At 36.3% G+C, this 24,447-nt stretch overlaps 1 protein-coding gene across 1 annotated transcript in view; it reads left to right on the top strand.

The window, feature by feature from the left end:
* Positions 1 to 24,447, top strand: part of anos1b (anosmin 1b) — a 109,427-nt gene that overhangs the window by 68,326 nt on the left and 16,654 nt on the right. Inside the window, exons 3-8 of the mRNA XM_038291810.1 lie at positions 702 to 764; positions 1,379 to 1,586; positions 4,415 to 4,599; positions 6,810 to 6,939; positions 17,155 to 17,248; positions 17,698 to 17,914. Coding sequence (XP_038147738.1) covers positions 702 to 764; positions 1,379 to 1,586; positions 4,415 to 4,599; positions 6,810 to 6,939; positions 17,155 to 17,248; positions 17,698 to 17,914 — 897 coding nt within the window. The remainder of the gene's footprint in view (positions 1 to 701; positions 765 to 1,378; positions 1,587 to 4,414; positions 4,600 to 6,809; positions 6,940 to 17,154; positions 17,249 to 17,697; positions 17,915 to 24,447) is intronic.

The following is a 24,447-nucleotide window of genomic DNA, read 5'->3' as shown; positions in this document are numbered from 1 at the left end:
AATTTTATACATTTACCTTCCATTCATGCTTAATGATATAGATATATAGTTATTATTAATCTTTATTTATTCATGAACTCTGGAACTTGAACAAAACCATTAGAGCTTTACAGCATTAATGAGACACATTTTATCAACTAAGTAATCTAAAGATCAAATGACAGCATGCTGTCAGGTTAAGTTTTATTTTAATTTTCATCTTGGTCAAGGATTCAATTTAATGACTGAAAATTGATTAGAAAAGAAAAAGAAAATAACAGGATTGCTTTTTTATTTCAGAAGCAAACATTTTGTCTATATTTTTTTATGTAACCCATACCTTGGAAGCTGATGAAGTTGGTCTTATTTTGTCCAGCCTTATTACAATATTTTGAAGAGTAATTTCTGGTGCTAGATGTAAAAAGTTGACAGACATGCAAGCCAAAGGTGATTCTACAAAGTATTTAGTCTGGGGGTTAAACTCAAACTCCACTAGCTGCTCATTTAATTTTGAATATATAAAAAAAGAAAACTGTTTTCCTTTTCCTTTCACTTTATAATTATAGATTTCTTTGGGTTAGTGTTAAAAATAATTCTTGTAAAATATAGTGTGGTTGTTATTATAAAATGTGGAAAACTTCAGGTTGTGGGCATACTTTTGTAAAGCACTGTTAAGCCTAATTGATCCGAAATGTTTTTTTTTCTTATTTTTTCATGAACAGTGCCTTCATCCATGCAAAGAATTATGGGAAACTAGGAAGGTGATTTCTCCAAAGTTATGCGAGGTAAGATAAAAACATTGTGTCTTTCTAAAAGTCACAACAACCTTGGTGGTCCACAAAAAAGTTGCACTTCTTAGTACCGCCGAGATGTTTTGGTACCTAAAACCTGGACGTCTTACCTTCCTGCTGTGTTTGTTTCACAAATCTAAAAATTTAGATCTTTTCTAAGCATACAGTGGGGAGAGCAACTGTTTCATCTGTAGGTTGCATGTGTGTTTGTGTGTGTGTGTGGCCCTAAATGATTATTTGTAGAGCCAGTTTCTGTGGCTTTTGGATAGATTAGTTTTTCATCACAATAGCTGAAGCGTGTTACTGACTGGCTGGCTGGTTAGGACCACAGGGTAATTCAGAGCCATTAGGTAAAGCTTGTGTTTACATCTGGCTAAACTGCAGCCATGTGAAGGGAACACACACACACAAATATACATGCTCTCAAACTTCTACTTCCAAGGGGGGAAATCTGAGGGTAGATTTTAAAGTCTCTGCTAAAAAAAAAAACTTACCTGGCATGAGTTAGTTTGTTTTATGTGTAAAAAATTGCATATTGTAACCACTGTGTGTAAACCTCAGTAATAATAAGACCTCTAATAGCCCCCTGGGTTGCTTCTTTCTTTCAGAAACAGACAGAGTGTGTGACAAGCAGGGAGTTTCTGGCCTCTCTGAGGTCGTCCCGCCAGGGAGATTGCCCCCCACCGCAGCGAGCCACAGGATTCGCTGCAGCCTGTGTTGAGAGCTGTTCATTTGACCAGGACTGCCCGACCTCTAGAAAGTGCTGCTTTAATGGCTGCGGGCATACTTGTCAAGCACCAGCCAATTTATATAAAGGTAAATACAGTTCCTCTTAACTCCTCCTGTTTTTAATTTGGGACATTTTTTTAGAATTTTGCACAGGAATAGATTAGAATAGAATTTACTAGAACAGAATGGAATGGAACAGAATATCACATCGTGAAGTTTGCAGACGACACCATGGTGGTGGGCCTCATTGGAAACGACAACGACCAGGACTACAGAGAGGAGGGGAAGCACCTGGAGGACTGGTGCAGAGACAACAGCCAGATTCTGAATGTGGAGAAAACAAAGGAGATCATCGTCGACTTCAGGAAGAACCGGCCTTACCATGCTCCACTGCTAATAAAATGCTCAGCAGTAGAAGATTCCTGGGGCTGCATATCACAGACAACCTCACCTGGACTGTAAACACCACCTCATTGGTCAAAAGGGCACAAAAGCGCATGTACTTCCTGCGGAGGATCAGTTTCATATTAGTTGACATCATTAATTTGAAATAGGGACCGAGGGAAACAAGGCTGAATTAAAATTGTGACCCTTACCCTATTTTAACATAACCTATAACAGTTCTATGACCAATCTTGCTTGGATTTGGAGTAGGGGTGTGGGAAGTAATCGTTTTGGTGATATATCGTGATATTCGGCTGCCCAATATAATATTGATCTTTCACTTCTTAGTATCGATAAAAAAAAAAAAAAGGGTTACATAAAACATTGATGGGAAAATGGGCTACCTCTGCACCACCACTCTGACAGAAAGCGCTGTGGAGCCCTTTAACTGTGCGTGCAGCACCAAATCTGTATTTGAGGCAGTCACAGTGGAAGGAAACCCCAAACAACATGGATAATAATGCCTAATCAATATTTTCTGATGAAAATATACAGCACTTGCTGTTTTATCTCATCATTTGACTTTGATAGCTGGGGAAAATATGGCAATATACAGTGATACTGCAATATCGTGATAATATTGTATCGTGACCCAAGTATCGCGACATGTATCGAATCGCAACACTCATGCCAATACTCACCTCTAATTGGGAGTGACATTAAATTTCCCTTTTTGATTATCAAACTTTTTTTAAATTGAATAAAATTGAATGGAGTCGTTCAGAGGCTAAATCCTTTCCTCTGCCTACATCCCCCAGAATGCTGTGCAGCACTGGATCAGAGTTCAGTGAAGTTTTATTTCGTAGCCCTAATTGCACAGCTATAGTTTCAGCAAAAAATTTGCTATTATTATGCATTGATATTAAAAGGTTTGTTCTTTTTGCACAGAGATTTTACAACTCCCACCATATGCCCAAGTTTTGTTTATAAAAAAGTGGTAAATAGTTACAACTGGAGTCCAGTCCATATCACAGTGCAGGGATTTGAAAGGTCTGCTTCGGTGGATATAGATTAGTAGTAGCTAAACAAGTAGCTAGTATACTGAAAGAAGTTGAAAATGCTGCTAATTAAAAAAAAAAAATTTTTTTCGTGTGGAGTTATGACACCAGTGCGGAAGAACTGGGACTCCATTGCTAAGGAGCTGAAGTTCGGAGGAAACCTATATGCCTATATAAAAGTAAAGATAAACTACATAAGGTGTGGTTAGGATTTAACTCTTCCAGCCAAAGAAAAACTAAACTATTGAGTAACTTCTTTTTCTAATTTTACCAGTTATAAAAAGTTTTGATTGTCAGATATTTCTGCAATGGTGGGTCATGTGTGAAGAAAGGCGTTTGACCCACATGCAGAGAACACACAAGGAGGAGGATGAATTTCAGATCAAAAGGTTTTATTTTGCCTTTGAAACTGATAGCAACAACCAGAGAAGGAACTCATATTGTTATGGAGAAGCCACTGGAGCTGGATCGTGCCTGCACTGAGGGCACAGAAGGGTAGAGGTTAGCGGATGGTTTAGACTCAAGCTAGGAACCTGATTCAGACAGGAGCTTACTGAATAAGCGGGGTGTTTCCACCAGGGAGGACTGGAGTTGGGAGCTGAAGGTTTTCTCAGTGATTGCAGGTGGGTGAGTCGTTGGAGGGCAGGCAGGTCTTTCCAGGTTGTTGGCGGAGACAGGGAAGCGGTACATTGTCGAATAAGGTTTTTTTTCCAGGAGTTTCTTCAGCAGAGGTTTTGTTTGGGTTCGGTTCAGGAAGTGAGCTCCTTGGACGAAGCTTTTCTCAAAAGCACGAGAGGTAACCAGTAGTGATTAACACTCAAGTGCTGGAGATCCAGCCCGACCGCTCCTCTTATACTGGAGAAGATGAGGATGATTACACGCAGGTGCACAGAAACTGCCCACCAAGCAGACCACAGCCCTTAGAGCAGGCATCCCCAAAGTCGGTCCTCAAGGGCCGCTGTCCTGCAGGTTTTGGAGGTTTCTCTGCTTTAGCACAGCTGCTAATGATGATTGAAGTTGAGCAACAGCCTGTCAATCAGATTTCAATTAAAATCAGCTGTGTTGGAGCAGGGAAACCTCTAACACCTGCAGGACAGCGGCCCTCGAGGACCGACTTTGGGGATGCCTGCCTTAGAGGGTCCACAGCCCCCGACCGGCTCCACCTAGAGGGAGAAGCAGACTCCAGCACCCAACATGGTGTTTATGTAGCTGCATTGCAAAGAGGGCCTTATTGCATAATATTTCTTGTTTCAGAGTTTTAAAGCCAAACTCTTTTATTTTGAAATCTCAGAACAGGTGATATGTAAAAATAAATATTAAATTGGTTGGATGAGCTGCTTCACCTCTTGATTTATTAAAACGTGGTTCATTTTGAAATGCATTTCACTCACTAAACCCCAAATTTGATTCCATCAACACTCCCTGGCATCTTCAAAGCAAACTCTTTCATTTTTTTCTGTCTTGGTCTTCCAGGTGTTCCCTTGAAACCTCGCAGGGAGATGAGTTTTTTGGAAGATCCTGAGGGTCGTGTGAAGGTGGCATGGCTGTCAAAGTTCAACGTCAGCATGGAGCCTGTCATTTACATGCTTCAGTCACGCTGGAACATCGGCATTCACCCCAGTGAGGACCACGCCTCTCCGTGGGCAACTGTCGTCATGGTGAGTAACGAACATAGCTGCCTATTAGCACAGCTGTATTAAAGCTGTCATATTTTGCAAAATCACTACAGAGATAAATGATGGTGTAGAAAGTAAATGATATAATGATAGATATAATGTGTGGTTTGAGACATATTTGTCATTTTAATAAATTGTTCCCAATGAATGAGTGTGACTGGTGTTCATGGGGATTAACAATTAAGCTGAGGACTGAAAAAGGTGTGCCTACCAGCACTCGGTCTAAGCATTAAAAACAGTTCCTGTGCCTTTAACACACCACAACATTTTTAACATATCTTTGCTTCATAACTCTCAATTTGCCTTAAATGATGAAACATCCCAACTATGGAGATGGATGCTAGAGTCTGTTTCCAGCTCATCAGTCTGCTGCCTTGCTGTCTAAACCTCTCCGCCCCAGCCAGTCTCTCCCACTCTGCCAGGGGAAACCAAAGTGTGTGTGTGCACATTAGTAGAAACGAGTGTGTGCTTGAAGTGCGCGTCCGTGTGTGCGTCTGTGTGAGGTTAGGTAAATAAGCAGAACTTAAAAGGAAACCGCAGGCAGCCACAGTCTTTCCACCGGCTGATTCTGAATGACTGAATGCACATTATGGACTTAAATAGATGACAGCGCGTGTCAGTGTTTGTGTGCGATGGAGTATGGATGAGCAGTTTGTAAACTGTGATTACGTTCAAACTGTCAGGAAGGCAGAGCATGTGAGTCACAGGCAGTAATAACCATAATGTGACCAGATGGTTCAGTTTTTTTCAGATATTAACACAATTATATCGCTGCCAGTTTAGAAAATGAAAATACATTCAGTGTGTAAAGGAGCAGTTCCTTTAATCTTTCATTAATGATTTTATGTTCAGCCTTTAGGGAAGATTTATAAGGAGATGTGTTGACACAGGTAAAAGAGGTGGATTGGACTTTTCTCCAGCTGTGTTAATCATATAGTGAAGGAGCAGTGCCCCTCCCCATCTTATTGCTGCACCCTGTCAGTCAGCTGTCTAATAATCATGGTTTGCAAGATTGACAAATTCAGCAGACCATATCACTTCATCCTCTGACATTGGAGTTGGCTTGGAGCTCTTCTGCCTGGCTGTGTGTTTCCTGGACGGGGCCGCCTTTTACAGTTGCTTTCTGTATCTCTGCTTCTGTCTCCTTGAACCCCAGTGGGCCTCAGCAGATGGCCGCTCACACTGAGCCTGGTTCTGCTGGAGGTTTCTTCCTGTTAAAAGGGAATTTTTCCTCTCCACTGTCACTACAAGCCAATGACTTTGAATCAATTTGACTGTATGATCTGGTGAACTGTAAGGTGTCTTGAGATGACACGTGTTGTGAATTGGCGCTATAGAAATAAACTAAATTGAATTGAATATTTCCAGCTAATATTATGAGGATTTTAAATATGTAGTTTTGCTTATGTCTGTTTATCAAAAATAATAATAATAAGATATTAGAAATAAAAGATATTATTAGAAACATTATTTTAACTGAACTAATTTATGTGATTTTAGTTAGTTTATTTCAAACGGATTAAAAAACACAAATGACCAGCAGAACACGAGGGAAGAGAAAGTCAAAACTTTGATTAAAATCTGTAATCTGTCCTACCTGAGTATTTAATCTTCACATTTTCTCATGTATTGGGAAGTTATGTTTACACTGTTAATCACTGACCTTTTTCACTTTACACACACACACACACACACATGTTGTGTCACAATATCCTTGTGGGGACCTTCCATTGACTTCCATTCATTTCTCACTAATTTATATGGCCTAACCGTGACCCTTTCCCTAACCCTAACCATTACCGACACATACCTATCCCTAAACCTATCCTAAACTCAATTCACACCTTAGTCCTAAACCTAACCCCCACCCCAAGAAGATAAACTTTCCTTATGGGGACCAGTTGTTGGTCCCCACAAGTACCTATGAGTCCTCAAAATGTAGCATATTCCTAGGAAATTGTCCCCACCAGGTATTGAAGACATGGCCACACACACACACACACACACACACACAAAAAATATATATATATATATGCAATGTACAATCATTTAACATTTTGATACCAGTAACCATCTAATGCTTAGTTCTATGTGATAACCATAGCAACACTTCTGTTAATTACTCTCAAAATGCAAAGATTTGCACCAAACTGCACTGTCTGACCATTTTCCCTCATGTGATGTGATTTCAGACCCTGTCTGAGGACGCATTTTTGTCCGACCTGCGGCCTCAACGTTGGTATCAGTTCAGGGTTGCAGCCATCAACAGTCATGGCAGCAGAGGCTTCACCACACCCAGCAAACACTACATCTCCAGTAAAGGTAATAAAACAAACTAAACACATAGTTTTTCTCCTTGGAGAGCTATTCCAAGTGTCCTACTCAGAGTGATGAATCCTGCATGTTTTCCTTCTTCTGCCAGAAAAGCTTGATATCCTGTCACGAGATGCAAAATGCAGACACTTATGCTCAGTTTGTGTCACTTTATGGGAGACATTATATCTCCCTTTGGAGCTGTAAGAAACTCAGTAACACCTCTCCTCTTCTGCTCTTGTTCTCATTTTCACTCACAGTAAATGGGTAAGCTACACTCTGTAGAATACAATCAGGCAGTCCAAAAAAACACAGACAGGAAGCTGGACATACACCCATCTTCATGTGTAGGTGTTTACAAATGCAGAAAAGTCACAGACCTGCATCCCTCTTCAGTTGGTTCGGTGCCAGAGTGAAATCTCTGCTTTGGGTTGGAGAGATGAGCTGAACTCACACACACATTGAAGGAGGTCATTCATCTAATGCTCAGCAGTCTTAAATCATGCTGGTGTCAGGCCAGGATTGTCTCATGGTTTGATTCCCCAGCCAGGACCAAACAGAGCATGTTTAAAAAAGAATAATGGATATAATGTTGGACAAAACTCTGCAGCTTTATCAGATAAGATCTTATCAGAAATTGTGTGGAGATGTTTGAGAACACTGAGGCGTAATATCCTCAGCTCCATTCATCCTAAGCCTAAACTATGGTCGAAAAAGCATAAACTTCCCAAAATGATACAAGTCAGCTTGCTTTACTTATGAGGCAGTAACACACATTGCCTAGATCTGTGATGTCATCTCCTCTGTGAGTTGTAAGCCTTTTTTTTCTTGCATAGGTGTTCTCAATCTTTAACATCATTTAACGCCAATGGCAAACTCACTAGGCTTCGCATTTGTTTTTAATAGAATTTTCTGCATGACATTTTTGAAATGGAAAATCTTCAAAGAGTCACTTACCATTGCATGAGATGAATCTATTACAGAGCCATGAAGAGAGACGTCTTAAAGCCTCACAGACTTTAATGGTACTATGCAGTAGGATGTTTTCTTTTAATGGCAAGTACTGTATAGGCCTGACAATAAAAACACATCTGGGTAATGAAGTGTGGATTTTCTACAGTATGATGTCTGAAATCTACATAATAACCAAAAAAAAAAAAAAGAATAAAAACATGATATTTGTGTGTCTTTTCCGGCTAATGATATCACTAAAGGTAAAGTTGCTTATCTGGCAAATCCATTGTCATTTATATGATGCTGATTCACAAAAATGTCTCAAATGGTCTAATAAATCCAATTATATAGACAGTTGAGTTTATTTGGACAATAAGCGGGAAATGAACTCCTTTTTGACAGCAAAAAGGACCTGGCTCAGTGTAAACGCCCATCAGCTGCACCCGACTGGGGTTTGAGCTGGCTCCAGTTAAAGCTGTGATGGACAAAGGCCTTTTGACAGTCATGTGGCTAAAACATGAGGTTAAATCGTTTGCAGCTCAGAATTTGACTTCAAAACATTAGCTAATGCACATCTTTATATATTAAATAAACATTCTCCTCCAAAAAAAAGGAAAAAAATCGTTGGGAGGATAGGAGCTTGTTGCCAATCAGTTTTGGATGACGACTCTAAGCCTCAGATTCATCCGGCGTTTTGCTGCAAATGTACACAATGAAGGTTGCAAATTATAAGTGATAAATTACAAGTTATACATTCCTGAAAACAACAGGAAAAAAACATTAAAAAGTAATTGAAAGAATTCAAATAAGTCGCCTTTTGTTTTCTTGTTTTTAGAAAGGTAGGTACTATAATACGCAACTATAATAAATTGATTATATCTAAGGTGAGTTTGATTCATTTAACTAAAATGGCTATTCAATAGGTATAATTGAGTCACTTTTTATAATTTGCTCTCATATTCAGTTTGTTTTAAACAGTGTTAAAGTGCGAAATAAAAATCATAATCCTGATTGAGTTAATAATCTTTAATTCCAGGACCGGATTTATCTAATCCTTACTTAAGCATGTTATTACTTTTATTTGCAAACACACGTAGTGCAAGAAAGAAGAATAGAACATAAATCTTAACAAAAAAAAAAAAATCAAATCGAGATCCTCACATTGGATCAAACATTAAATTGAAAAAATATGATGCATTTACTTTGATTACATTTCTGCCCTTTGTAAATTGCATTTTTGTAATGAACATATGAAACATGACATTCTAAATGATGCGTTTACAAGAAGCCTGTAAACACTTTTATACCGACTGTCAGACCTTAGATTTAATCTTACAGGAAGAATTTCTGCCAAAGTCTGATTCACTGAAAACTGATCCAATCATTGTGGTTTTAAATACTTTATTTTCTCTGTAAATGTTTTCATTTTTCACCATGTTACAAAGTGATATTTTCTGCAAAGTGATTTATACTGTTTGTTTTAAGCCTACTTTTTAGGTGCTTAGGTTGTGTTTTTATTTTATTTAAGAATTTGCTAAAAATATTTTTGACATGCAATCTGCAGAAATATATCTTATACACGACATATTTAAACATTTATTTTAATTTTACTTGTAAATAATTGGTCCATAAATTACACTATTGACAAAATACTCATTTTGAAAGTGTAGGTTGCTTGACTTTGTATGAGTTTTATTGTTGACATATGTGCTGCTTTAAAGTCTGTAAAATATTATTTAAAAAAAAAATCCTAAAATAATCTTCTGGTATTAATTAATTAATGACCCAAAACCAAAACCGTCTGCAAATACCCAAGAGTTTATGTAAAACGATTAAGTTATTATCAAAGACAATGTTTTCAATTGCTGTTAGTTGACTGTATCCTTTTGCAAGCTTTAAAGTTAAAAAAGTTGTAAAGTCAAATGTCTTTTTTGTGGTTTATTAGAATGATCAGAATTAGGTTGTTTTTTTTGCTAAATGGCCGAAACTGAATTGCTTGCTGGGATTTTGTCTCATTCCTCTTCAGAGGTGTCAATTAACAAAGTACAAATACTTTGTTCCCTTACTTAAAGGAGAAGTTCGGTTTTTAACACTTTTAGCCCATTTTCTGTAGTGTCCAGGATGAAATCGAATGATCGACACCAAAATTTTGACAATTGGTCCTGTCTCTGCTTTTTGGCTCATTTAGAATCCACCCCTGGCTGCTTCAGAATGGCTTCCATAGAGCATGTCCGATAATGTCCTTAAAACAACCTTAAACGTTCTTTTTTTTAAATATGCTACTCACCGGGTCGTCAGCGCTGTTCAATGACGTTCCAAAAAAAGTTTCGTAAAGAAAAAACGTTCCTGTAGTGTTTTATTTAGCATTTTGTAAATCCCATTGAGTTCTGTAGGAATAGTCAATATTCCCCTGCCACCGGAAACGGAAATGGGGCCTGTTTACACAGTTGTAGTCTTTTCGCTTCACTCTGTGTACTCCGACGTCGAGGTGCTAACGTCTCTGTTAAACACTTTAAAAAACTCTGAAAATGGAATACGAAAGGTGGGTTCTTGATTCTCGACGTCGGAGTACACAGAGTGAAGCGAAAAGACTACAACTGTGTAAACAGGCCCCATTTCCGTTTCCGGTGGCAGCGGAATATTGACTATTCCAACAGAACTCAATGGGATTTACAAAATGCTAAATAAAACACTACAGGAACGTTTTTTCTTTACGAAACTTTTTTTGGAACGTCATTGAACAGCGCTGACGACCCGGTGAGTAGCATATTTAAAAAAAAGAACGTTTAAGGTTGTTTTAAGGACATTATCGGACATGCTCTATGGAAGCCATTCTAAAGCAGCCAGGGGGGGATTCTGCATGAGCCAAAAAGCAGAGACAGGAGCAATTGTCAAAATGTTGGTGTTGATCATTCGATTTCATCCTGGACACTACAGAAAATGGGCTAAAAGTGTTAAAAACCGAACTTCTCCTTTAAGTAAAAATGTTGACTATCGTTACTTTACTGGAGTAATTTTTTATTTTTTTTTTGACAACTTTTACTTCTATTCCCTTAAATTTTTTTTTGCAATTATCTCTACTTTCTAATCCTTATATTTTAAAAATAGACTCGTTAGCTTTGTTTCATTCAAGCTCATTTTCATGATGGCCTGTTGGTATTTAAAAAAAATAAAAAACTTCAAAAATTATTCATTTCATTCAAACAATTAATTTATTAGTGGTTGGACTCGGTGCTGCCCCAACTTGTTGTTCACGACATACCAAAGAAAATAGTTTTTCAAGATGATGCAAAGTTAAATTTCACACTTTTACCATTAGTTATAAAACAAAGAAAACGAAGTTTAAGTAAGTCAACATCCAGAATTGTAGAAAAATGTTCTATTAAACTTCTAATCTTCTATTAAAAAATCTGATAGGGCAGTAATCAGTATGAGGTTTAAAGCATCTGTCCACATTTTTTACTGCATTACTTTCACTTTTATACTTTAACTAGTTTTAAAAATGGTACTTTTGCACGTTTACTAGAGTAAAAAGCTTAAGTTGATCCTCTAACTTCTATAAAAGTGTTTTTAAGCTGTATGATTTATAGTTGTACTGGAGTAATAAACAGTAATACTTTTGACACCTATTTTCCTCCTGAAAGAGGTCCAACAGAGGTTTGTTTCATTTAGGTTAACTTTTTTGTTACTGTGATCAATAGATAAGGAACAACATTGATTGTTATTTTAACACAGTTTGTAATTATTTCTAAGGATGCACGATATTGGGATTTTGGCCGATATCCGATATGCCGTTATTTTAAAACTCATGTAGCCGATAACCGATATCGATACCGATGTTAAAGCTGGACAAAAATAAGTAGTCATTGAAAATAGCAGTTTTGTTATCCATTTCTGACACTTTGAAAAATAATATACTCAAATATATTTTCATATGCTGATATCAAATAGATTTTTAAAAATGCGGTATCGATCTATTTTACTTTCAAAATCTCGTGAAATTTCATCGTTCTGTTACAAACTCTCGTGATATTTTGCAAATTCTTGTGAGATTTTGTTAGTAAAATAGATCGATACCGCGTCAATATATCAACATATAAAAATATGGCAAAATTTTGTGGATTTTCGGGGGATTTCGTAGCATAACGATGACATATAGCAATATTAGTAAAAGAGATTGATATGGTGTTTTTAAATGGCAATATATCAGCATATGAAGATATTGTGATATTTTAATGTATCAATATTTTTTCCCCCATCTTTAGAAGTTTTTAAGTCTGTAAAAAATAGGTTTTTGAGGAAGAAGAAGAAGTAGTATTTTGTTTTAGACTTTAGAAACTCAGAAGCTGATCAAATATCGGGTTAAATATCGGTGGGGTGGCCGATGTCCGATATTCAGTTTTAAGGCCGATACAGGCCGATACCGATAGGGGGCCGATTATATCGTGCATCCCTAATTATTTCAGTGGCATACTTAGGTTAAATATACATTTGCATGACTTAATTTGGCCGTTATTTGGTTCCAGGCTGATGCCTGTAGATATTTCTCTAATATTTCAACATTATGATGTCATCTGTTTATTAAACTTCAATCACCAGTACTGCACCAGAGCAATCACAAACTAAGACTTCTTCATCATTGTATTCTATGGTCAGATGGTGAGCTCAGGTTTGCATGCAACAACTAAATTATATTAGCTTAAAGTAGTTTTTTTTTAACCATCCAACAAATCTGCGTTAGCTTTTGATAGTAACAGCATTTCTAATTATCATAATTACTTTTGCTAAGCCCAAATGTGCTGTTAGTTGACATGCTTTATATGTGTTTAAATGTCTTCAAGTTAATTTTAAGGAAAAGTTTTAAATGTTTTAGACACACAAACTTAAACAATATAGTCTGATTGCTATCTGACTGTTTCTAGCTCATATGTGTCATTAGCCAGGAGCTGGAGTTCAAGGGTCATAAATCAGGAAGCCAAGAAATCCAGCTTGTTGTGGGCTTTCCACTTTGACCTAATGCCATTTAAGTGGGAGACTCTGACTTTAAAAACTTTCTCAGAGTTCATCTTGTTATTCTAGATGAACAGAATCTGTCAGCTGTAATTACAGCAGAATGTCTGGAGCATTTTCAAATGCCTTTATTTCCAGAACAACTGAAAATGAAGTTCATTGAGAAACAAACAACTTGTTTCTCTTTTTCTGTACAGATTTAAAATTTCTGCCACTGAAAGTATTTCTGTAAAGCAGAAGGAACCATAAACACACACATACTCGTTCTGCCATTGTAGTGAGGACCATGTGTTGACTCCCGTTGACTTTCATTGATTTTCAGTCATTTTTCAGCCCTTTCTATGCCCTAACCCTAAATCTAACCATTACCAATGCATACCTCACCCTAACCCTAACCCTAACTTTAGCCCTTGCTATCAACTTACCAGATCAATTAGCTACTGACCCGTGCAATGCCTTTGATCCCCTAACCAACTGCTCTAGTCGTCGGACTGGGTGGGGGGGGGGGGGGGGGGGGGGGGTCATCGAGAGAGTGTCTAACGCCTAACCCTCTATGCCCTAACCCTAAATCTAACCATTACCAATGCATTCCTCACCCTAACCCTAACCAATTGATGCCTTAGCCCTAAACCTAACCATTTGAAAAATAGCATGTGAGGACCACCAAAATGTCCTCACTTTGCAACAACTGGTCCTCAGTCTGATAGTGAAACTGGAAAAATTGTCCTCACTCTGAGGGGTAGATAAACACATCACCCACGCACACACTCATTCTGCTATATGTAGTGAGGACCATATGTTGACTCCCATTGTCCCATTAATCTTCAGTCATTTTCAAACCTTTTTATGCCCTAACCCTAAAACCAACCCTAAATCTAACCATGGCCAATGCATACCTAACCGTAACCCTAACCAACTGACACCTTAGCCCTAAACCTAACCATTAGCAAAGTAGTTTGTGAGGAGTGAGGAACAGCAAAATGTCCTCATTTTGCAACAACTGGTCCTCAATCTGATGGTGGAATTGGAAAAAAGGTCCTCACTCTGAGGGGTAGACAGATACACCTACATACACACACACCCACTCATAGTGAGGTCAGACCTGTCAGCTCCCTTTTTGCTGCCCTAACTTTGATCTCTGCATTGTAGACAGTCGAGCGTGGCCCAGGGCCCGTGGGAGGCCTGCTGTGAGGATTTAGTCCTAATCAGATATGTTTTGTAGTTTTAATCAAATACAGCATTTGGGGCTTTAGGGTCTAATGAGACACAGGGCGAGCATGGAAAGACTGTTGACCTCAGGATTTCATACAAGGCAAACGGTGTCCAGTGGCAGTTGTCTTTTCTCTTTGAAGCCACTGAAAGTAGCTTTAGGCTACTCTGTTATCTCTCAACTTTGATGATATAAATTAAATTTGTGATCTCAGATAAGACTTGGATAAAATTAGCCTTTTATGCCTTTAGAATGTTTTAAGAAAATCTCTTGATCGCTATGCTTTGTAGAAAAAAAAAAAACAGCAACAGAAAAGAAATGAGACCCGCTGGGCAAAAGCTTACTCTTCTAGGTGAAAAAGTAAAATTGAAATTATGATTAATGTAAAGAAAATTTAAATCTGTAATTTAGGGATTAGATTGGTTGCAGAACAAGCAAATTTCCTTATTTTTGATTTACCAACACATTTTTTAAATATTTGAAAATAAATTAATTTAGTAGTATTTAATATTCAAAAACTATGAGTATTTTTATAGTCAAGATTAAAACATACACAGAATTTGAACTTAATGTAATTATTTAGCTGGCAGATTTAGTTTAAAATTTTTTTTTTTAATTAATATCAATTTTAACAGAAAAAAAATGACCAAAATGTTGAATAAACTTTTCATTTAATATTTGAATAAGCCTAAATTTACAATGAAAACCTTCTTAGAAAAGCTGTAAAGCATTTTGCAGGTCTCCACTGCTCTGATAAAGATCTGTGGTGATGTGAAAACGTGTTTTCCTAGTCTTGACTTCTTACTGTATTTCTTTGCACGATTGTCACAGTTAAATGTTAAAAAGAAAAAAAAACATTAGATACATTTTAATATTATTCAAAGACAAAACTCAAAGGCCCCCTTCACCTGAGTTAAGGTCAGTGTTTGTTCCTCCACCATCTGAAAGAGAAAAATAAATGGTCTGTATGGCCACCTGTTGAGCTCAAGCTGAAACCAACATTGTTTTTTTTAGCAGACCAATTGATTGATTGATTTATATTTACTTATTTGACAGGGACAGTGTAAATTAACAAGCATTCCTGCAAATGCACCAGAATTAGCCAAAAGACAGTTTTTCATCTGTTGTACCTGGACAGATCTTAAAATTGTCTAAATAAAAACAAAACAGTAAGAATTTTACAGTGAAAAATACAAATATAAAAATAAATAAAAGCAGCTATAATTCTTCAAAACTTGTTTAAAAATACAGAATTAATGTTCGCTAGACTACAGATTTTAGGTTAGTAAAATAGAATAAAACAGTCAAATAAAAATAATTATACTATATATATATATGACACAAATGGCAGCATGGTTTGTTAATGGAAGACATTCAACTTTGTTGTGAGCCAGTTTTTTAGATGCTTTTTGAAAAGAGTGTTTGTTGTAATGATCCTAAACAAACCAGAACCTCTGAATGGCTGAAGAAAAACAAAGTTAAGACTTTGGAGTGGTCTAGTCAAAGGCCTGACCTGAACCCTGAAATGCTTTTATGTGAGCTTATGCTGGAAAACCCGGCAATATTTCTAAATTACAAAATTCCCCCACAGAGCTATCCCTACGAGTTATTGCAAATATAAGCACTGGAAAAACAATCTAGAAATAAGTAAAAATGTCTCTAAATTAAGTGTATTTCCCCTTAATTTGAGTAGGTAAATGAGATAGTTTGCCAATGGAATGAGTATTTTTACTCTGATAAATAAGATAATTAGATAATATGCACTTGAAATTAAACAATGCTATTCTGTTTTCTTATTCTAAGTGTAAATTGCCTTGTTCCATTGGCAAGATGTCTCTTTTACTACCTTAATCCAAGAGCAAATGCACTTATTTTAGAAAAAAAATGACTCGTCTAGATTTTGATTTTTTCCAGTGAGTTATTGCTTTAAGGGTGGACCAAACACTTATTATTATTTGAGGGAATTCTTTTATCTTCTCCATTTATAATGAAAACTAATTTAAAAACTGTATTCTGTGTTTTATTTGTGTTGTCTTTGACTATTATTTATATTCGTTGGATGATCTAAAACATTTAATTTTGTCAAGCAAAGAATGGATCAGAGATCAGGTAGAGGCAGACACCTTTCTAGGCCCCATTCATTGAAACTATTTAGAAAATATTTTTGACTTAAATAGTGAAGGTTCTAAATTTGATGTTTTAATTATTTTTATCCCAGTGACTGTGATAAGTTGGGTTATATATTTTTAGAATAGAATAGAATAGAATAGAATAGAATAGAAAAGCCCTTTATTGTTCCACAATGGGGAAATTCTGGTGTTTACAGCAGCAAAAAGATTATTTAAAAAAAAAGGTCACACAAATGTGAAAAATGTATAAGAATAACATAATAATGACGAGTTAAAAAAGTAAGCAAATAAAATACTGTACTGTAAAGTGTTTTAACAATATAAATACTGTGCATCTAGAGAATAAATAATAAATTTACAGGAAAGCTTTTATTTTTCATGGCTAATGTCTTATCCCAGCCTTTTTTTTATATTACATCTAAGCAGAGAAAAAGAAAACAGAGGTAATGCGTAGTACAAAGTACTTACATTACGCATGGTAATTAATAGCTTAAAAGATTTTATGTTGGAGAAACAAATTAAGGTGTTTCTGATTGAGTTTATTTTTCGATATTTTTTTATTGTATTATTTTATATTGGTCTATTAAGACCAGAATTTTTATATAACATTATGTTGTCATTTATCTAATTGCAGAATTTTTTACACAGATAAATTGAATCCAACGCATAAGACTGTTACTGTTACTAATTTAATCACTAAATGTTAGTAATTTCCCATCTCTTCTTTTACCACATGTTTATACAAAGAAAAGTATAAAGTTTTCTTTTGTTTTACGTTAGTTATTAGCTGTTAAATAAGTTCATTTCACACTGTTTTTTTTAAATCAATTATTTTCTAAATATGATGGTTTTAAGTAGCCAAAAATGACATCATGCTTCAAATTTTTCTTCAAGGTTTTCTTCTTTCTTATCTCTTTATAGACCCATCCCCTCCTGAGCCTCCGACAAATTTAAAAGTGAGCAATCAGAGTCTAGAATGGACAGATACACAAATGGCACCTGAGTTCACAGAAAGGTATGTGAGAACATTTTAAAAGAACCAAGATGGCTTTCTAAATTAAAATAGCACCCTTTAAGCATTGCAAATTGGTCAGACACTCATAAACTGTGGCCAAGAGGATTAATAGTTCTTGTGTCTGCCAGCAAATTATAGTTCATCTTTGTTCAATTACACACTCTGGTGTCTTTTCCATTTGAGTGTTATGAAACAAGTTCACACTAAGTTCAGGTCGCATCTTGGATCAGCTTTTAATAACAGAGGTGATGACTTAAATTGTAGCTTGTACTCAGCGTGATGTGAAGCGTGGCGCCTTTAGCATACATGCAAAAAGCAAATGGTCAGCCCAACCCTGAAAGATTTTACTCCCACATCTACATCCGACTCCCAGAAAATTCCTCTAGCATTTTTTTTATCAGGAACTTTCCTTTTATGATGTTGTTTGACTTTTAGCTTTCCCTCCTCAGGTTGGATGAAGCAAAAGCCACAGCGGCAGTGTTATTGCAATGGGAGCCCCCCAGAGAGGGAGACCTGCCTGTTCACAACTACAGAATAACCTGGACGTCTCGACAAGCACGCAAAACTCATAAACACATGGTCCAAACTTATCCACAGACAGAGCTAACCAGCAAGCATATGCATGAACAGGGTAAAAAGGAGAGCAATAGCGCACTGACTCATGGGGTAAGAAGATTTAATTACTACATTATGCTGAGAAAGAATAGTGTAACTGATTTTCCCTTTAGTGTGTTTAAAGATGTTTTATTTTTTTGTTACACGTTAATTGCTTTATAATTGAAATAACTGCACTGTAATTCGGTATTTTGATACTGTCTCTGTTTAAACAGCAGAGATGGGAAGTAACGAAGTACAAATACTTCGTTACTGTACTCAAGTAGATTTTTCTGATATTTTTACTTTACTTTACTACTTATTTTTATGGCGACTTTTTACTTCAACTCCTTACATTTTAACACAAATATCTGTACTTTCTACTCTTTACATTTAAAAAAATTGGCTCGTTACTTTAGTTTTGAATCATTTCAATGGAGTTACCGTTATTATTTTTCACGTCATCAATAGCAAATTCAATCTAATTGGATGGGAATCTACGTTGCATTTGACGCACCACTACAAGATGAATCGACAGATTCGGCGGTATTCCTTGGCGGCAAATCATTGCAGCTTGGTGGCGGTGGCGTTAGCATAGTAGCATGGACGACGAGATGATTGAAAATGAACACAACGGAGATCTAGTCCTATTGGCAGACATCCATTTAAAATGTAGGCAACGGCATGAAAAAAGTGGTTTCTACTTTTACTTTTATACTTTAAGTAAATTTACAAGCCTGTACTTTGTTACTTTTAGTTGAGTAAAGAAGTTTAATCAGTACTTCCACTTTTACCAGAGTATTTTTTAACACAAGTATTTGTACTTTTACTCCAGTACGGAAAGTGAGTACTTTTGCCATCTCTGTTAAACAGGAACAAACACTGTTTTGGTGTACCAGAAGGCGACACTTTTAACCTTTTCAACTTGATGATTTGGACTCTATTGCCAACAAAATTACAAATTTTCCCTTATTAAAAAAGTTACTTAACCCTATAATGCCAAATGTATCATATTTGATACATACGGTTTTTTTAAAAGTTTTGCGTCTGACAGCTTTTGCATAATTTAATAGTAAAAACTTTGCTCAAAATTCTATTGTACACAATCAGATATACCTGATAACAGAGGGTAGAAGACTACACAAAAAATAATCTTGACTTATCAAATAGTAATAAATTATTAATATCAAAAATGTATTTCTGTTTTTTTTATATATATATTTTGTTAAAAGGCCAAATAAGGACTTCAAACCAAAAAAAAAAGTAATTTTCTGTTTTATTTTATTCTTGGATCGGGCTTTAAAGGGTTAATTGAGTAGTTGTTTGATGTTTATTAGATAAAACCCTGTACCTTTAAAATTAACCTTGCCATAGTATCAAATGTGGTGTAAAATATCAAGTTTTCTTAGTGTCTGAATCAATTTTAGGATTTTAGTAATGTGAATGTGACAACCAAACACTCAGAGCCTAATCTTCGTCTAAATTAGTGCTAAAATCAGGTTGGCTACAAAAGAAAAATTATGTGTGCAATAAGTTTGCAGGTTGCAGGTGATTTACAAAGATTGCACAGGATAAGAGTTGCAAACAGATCATGTTCAGCCCTATACAAAGGGGTAAATTGTGATACAAAGGGGTAAATTGTGATACAAAGGGGTAAATTGTGATACAAAGGGGTAAATTGTGTGTTCTAGCATTTTAAGAGTGGACATTCAAGAAGGGTGAAATTCAAAGGCATTAAGGTGATAATGACATGCATTATTATTTATAGTACACCTTACATAATATCAGTATTTTAAATTGTTAAGAACAAAAACAGAAAAACAAATAAAGAAGAGGTACATTTCAAAGATGAAGTATCAACCATAAAACCTGGAAAAGCTGACTTTGTCATGTCCTCTCTAACCCCCTGTGACATAAAAGAAGCTATAATCATATTTACAGGTAGATTACTGTCAAAACAGCTGGATTTACCTCCACCAACTCATTACAACATCCTCTTAACCCAAAATATTGCAAACCAAGGTAGGCCCATAATCGCCTTGTGCAGAGCCTTACAAACATTGAGGGAGAAAAGAAATCCCGCTTGCCACACGTTAGTGATGTGTGCTTAAGGTGGGAGTGCCTGTAAGCTGATGCTTTTCTATGGTAGCTACTAAAGGCGTACTATGCAAAATTTTTCAGTTAATTAATGTGTTCCATAACTTTTGGATGATTAAATAAGTAATTTCAGGTCGAACAAAGGTTTTCTCGGCCGCCTGGTGGTCTGTAGGGGAAATACAGTACACATACAGTACTTGCAATTGCAGGAGCCCTCGGCCCGCACCCACAGGCTCAGAAGTCTCGTGCATCGCAAGAGTCGGTCTTTCTTTTCGGCGAGAACTGCTACACGCCCCCAGTGAAAGGCATGCTCGTTGCTAGCGCAGTGGCGATATTTGTGCAGTTATCATGTCGGAACCAGCGAAAAATTTCAAACTCGAATATTGGAACTAAATAGTAACTTACCACAGTAGACATGGTGATTCGTTGCATTCGCCTGTCTGCTAAGCTCAAAACAACCGCGCCTGGCTTGATGGAGAAACCAGGAGAACAGCTGAGCATATTTACGACAGTGCACTTTTACTTTCACCCCCTGGGGGGAGCCTCGCTGGAAAATCAACACCGGTTGCATAGTATACCTTGAATGTTCAGTGTTATTTTTTCAAATATACCACAATATTTAAGTGCAGTCATACTTTTCCTCCTAGTTTCATTTATAAACTGAGGTTTTGCATGCTGATCATCCCCTGAATTTTTCTCCTATAATGTTTTGCTTATTTGTTTTGTTAAAAATTTAAAACACATAAGACTCTCCATGTTTATTCTGTTGGTTGTTTAAAGTTGTTCAAGTCCTGATGGACTTTAAGCATCAGATGTTTTTGTTTTGAAAAGGTCATAAATCTGATTTTGTTAAAGGACTCTTTTAAAGGACACGTAAACACATCGGGCAACTTAAAGTGGTTACCCCAAAGCTTTTGGGTTAATCAGAACATCTGGAAATGTACAGACAGAGTGTTACTAACTCAGGATGCTATGTCTTTAAAATGCAAGATTAGATCCAAAATGCTAAATATAACTTTTTTTCACACAATGGCCTCCTATAACAGTAATGAAATCGAAATTAATAAAACAAGATTAATTCTGTCTGTTTAGATTAAACATTTAAATTTTAAGTTTCTATACATTTTTGTAAATTGATAGAAAAAAAAATACAGTCACATTTATAATGGAGGGTGTGGCTATCCTGATTATAGGTGTTTTTGTGAAGAAAGAGGTTTGTAATGCAGTTAAGTCCAGCAGTGAAATGCCCTTAATTATCATCAACACACATAGCTTTGATGCAGCCCACCCCACACACACCTACACACCCACACACACACACACACACAAAAAAAGCAAAAAGGAAGCAACAACTCACTATTAAATAAAGTACTTTAGGACACCGGTGGCTCTAAGTAGTGCCGTCTTATCGCTAAAATCATATATTTATATTTGGGATCAGATAAAAAAAGTGTTTTTCTCATGAAAACTACATTGGAAAATTGTCATTAGTAATGATTATAACAATAATTATATTTTTGGTGGTATGTGACCACCCATCTTGCAAAGTTTATTGTTTTTACCATAAATCAAAGTTCTTATAAAGATAAAAATATATATTAACAATAATTTTTAATGCTACAATAGCTGCATACCTTAATGTACAGTTATGAAACTGGAACCTAAGTCAGATCACCTCCTAAAACAGCTCTGTTGTGCAAATGGTGCAACTCTGCACAGTTTTGCCAACACATGCAGTTCAGAGGAAAACCCAGTACCAAATATTTTCTACTTTAAAAAATGAGAGCGATAAGGGCTGTTCCTGCTCAACAGTTTTACTGGAGATAGTGATACCGATACTTTTAGTGCTAAAGATCAAAAAGGCACCAAATTGTTTCATTGCTGACTCAAAAATGTTGGTCAGATATAATGAAGAAGGTAGAATTCCCGCTCTTCCTTATTATGGTGTGGATTATATTGCTACAATACGGAAGAGGATTAGGGCCACTGAAAAAAAAAAAAAAGTTAACTGATTTTTACATTTTATTTCAGTTTAACATGGGAAAAAAGTCAGAATTTTGACTTTAATCTCAGAATCCTGACTTTTTTCTCAGAATTCTGACTTTAATCTCACAATTTTGGATCTTAATGTAGATGGGTACCATGAAAAAAGAGATGTGGGAGCACTCAGCTTGCTGACAAAGATTTGAGCTGTTTGAGGTGGCCAGTGACACATTGGTGGAAAATGACGGAATTAGGCAACTTTTTACGTGCCCGAGGGGTCCCCTCATTAATGGAGGAGCAGAAGGTCATTAAAACAAGATAGCTAGTCTCTAAAACAGACATGGCTATGGCTTGATGCTAACATGTTTGTTAGCTGTCAGAATTCTGAGATTAAAGTCAGAATTCTGAGAAAAAAGTCAGAATTCTGAGAAAAAGTCAGAATTCTGAGAAAAAAGTCAGAATTCTGAGATTAAAGTCAGAATTCTGACTTTTTTCCTATATTAAACTGAAATAAAATTTTAAAATCAGTTAACTTTTTTTGGCCCTAATCCTCTTCCGTACTACAAAGATTTGTTTTATCAAAACAATCTCCATATAGTTTGAACTTTGTTTACAATACAACTTAATGTGTAGGTTCTTGTTTTATTTTGACTAGTCTGACACTCTGTGTATGTTCTCTTCTTTTCCTGATTTGTATTTAATGTTCGAGTTTCATGTTGGTTAAGGGTAACCTTTATGCATACTATTATGCAGAATCATCGTCAGAGATGGGAAGTAACGAAGTACAAATACTTCATTACTGTACTCAAGTAGATTTTTCTGATATTTTTACTTTACTTTACTACTTATTTTTATGGCGACTTTTTACTTCTACTCCTTACATTTTTACACAAATATCTGTACTTTCTACTCCTTACATTTTAAAAAATTGGCTCGTTACTTTAGTTTTGAATCATAACGGTAACTCAACGGAGTTACCGTTATTATTTTTCACGTCATCAATACCAAATTCAATCTAATTGGATGGGAATCTACGTTCTATTTGACGCACCACTACAAGATGAATCGACAGATTCGGCGGTATTCATTGGCGGCAAATCATTGCAGCTTGGTGGCGGTGGCGTTAGCATAGTAGCATGGACGACGAGATGATTGAAAATGAACACAACGGAGATCTAGTCCTATTGGCAGACATCCATTTAAAATGTAGGCAACGGCATGAAAAAAGTGGTTTCTACTTTTACTTTTATACTTTAAGTAAATTCACAAGCCTGTACTTTGTTACTTTTACTTGAGTAAAGAAGTTTAATCAGTACTTCCACTTTTACCAGAGTATTTTTTAACACAAGTATCTGTACTTTTACTCAAGTACGGAAAGTGAGTACTTTTGCCATCTCTGATCATCGTAGGTATAGCGACAAAGTTGCTAAGTAAGCAACAATGTGGAACTGGCATTGATGTTTTTTTATTATATTTCTGGGCCAGCAGGGGGCGGGGCCTACGCCGAAGGCAGCGCTTATGTATACACACACCGAGACAAATCCTTTAACGCAGGAATACTGAAACTCCAATTTAATTAAACAGTTAATCCACAGTGCAATCATAAAAGATTGGAAAACTTTTTGCTAACGTAGAACAACACACTTATGACATTTATAAAGAGTTTAGAAAAATAGGGAATTCTCTTTACAATATCTGATATATTTGCTTCTTTTTGCTTTATATTTTTCTTTTAGAAAGGGGAGGAAGTTGCCCATGTGGTACTACTGGTGTTGGCAATTCAGAAAAAAACTCTTTGTTCAGCTCTGGGTCTGCAAGTCATTCTTTTAGATCCGCTATGTTTCGGTTTTCTAAGTTCTCATCCAATTTCAGCCCCTCATCTTATTCTAACCGTCATCTCCTCAGTATACACTATATCTCCCTTTGGTTTTATCAATTTCTGCTTATTCCTCCGCTTGCATTTCCAACATATTCTTAATTGTTGGATCTGCTGTGCTTAGTGAGGCTGTAACAATGAAGAGTGTTCAGATGAGTGTAGTTTAACGCACACCCGACCGTTTTAAGTTCAGTACATAATTCCTACATCTTTTACTGCCTGCAGCCTTTATTACTGATTGCAACTTAATTACGACCTAATTATTCCAGTCAGATGGTGTTCTTACAGTTTTAAAATTGTTAATAAGAAAATGTACAAAGTTAAATCATATTTACTCTGTATCTGCTGTGAATGTGGCTGAAGAGAAGACAGCTGTAAACCGAAGCAAAAACACATGTAAATGGCTTGCACCTGCTTGACTTAATGCGTGGGGTTGTTCCTGTATCTATTAAATGCAGTGTGTGTCCTGAATCCAGTGCAAAGATCAAGAAAACAGAAGGAGCAAAAACTGTTTTGAAAAATGGAAGCGCTTCCACTTCTTTGTGACTTCCTCCATAAAATATTGAGGTTGCATGCAGAATCATATGGACCCAGCTATCCCAAATACTAATGGGGATTTCAGACTCCGTCTGGTGGAGCCATTTATCTC

Source organism: Cyprinodon tularosa, unplaced genomic scaffold (genome assembly GCF_016077235.1).
Source record: "Cyprinodon tularosa strain WSP-4 unplaced genomic scaffold, ASM1607723v1 ctg30, whole genome shotgun sequence".
NCBI lineage: Eukaryota > Metazoa > Chordata > Actinopteri > Cyprinodontiformes > Cyprinodontidae > Cyprinodon > Cyprinodon tularosa.
Note: the sequence above shows the minus strand (reverse complement) of the source record. Positions and strands in the feature narration are given on the sequence as shown.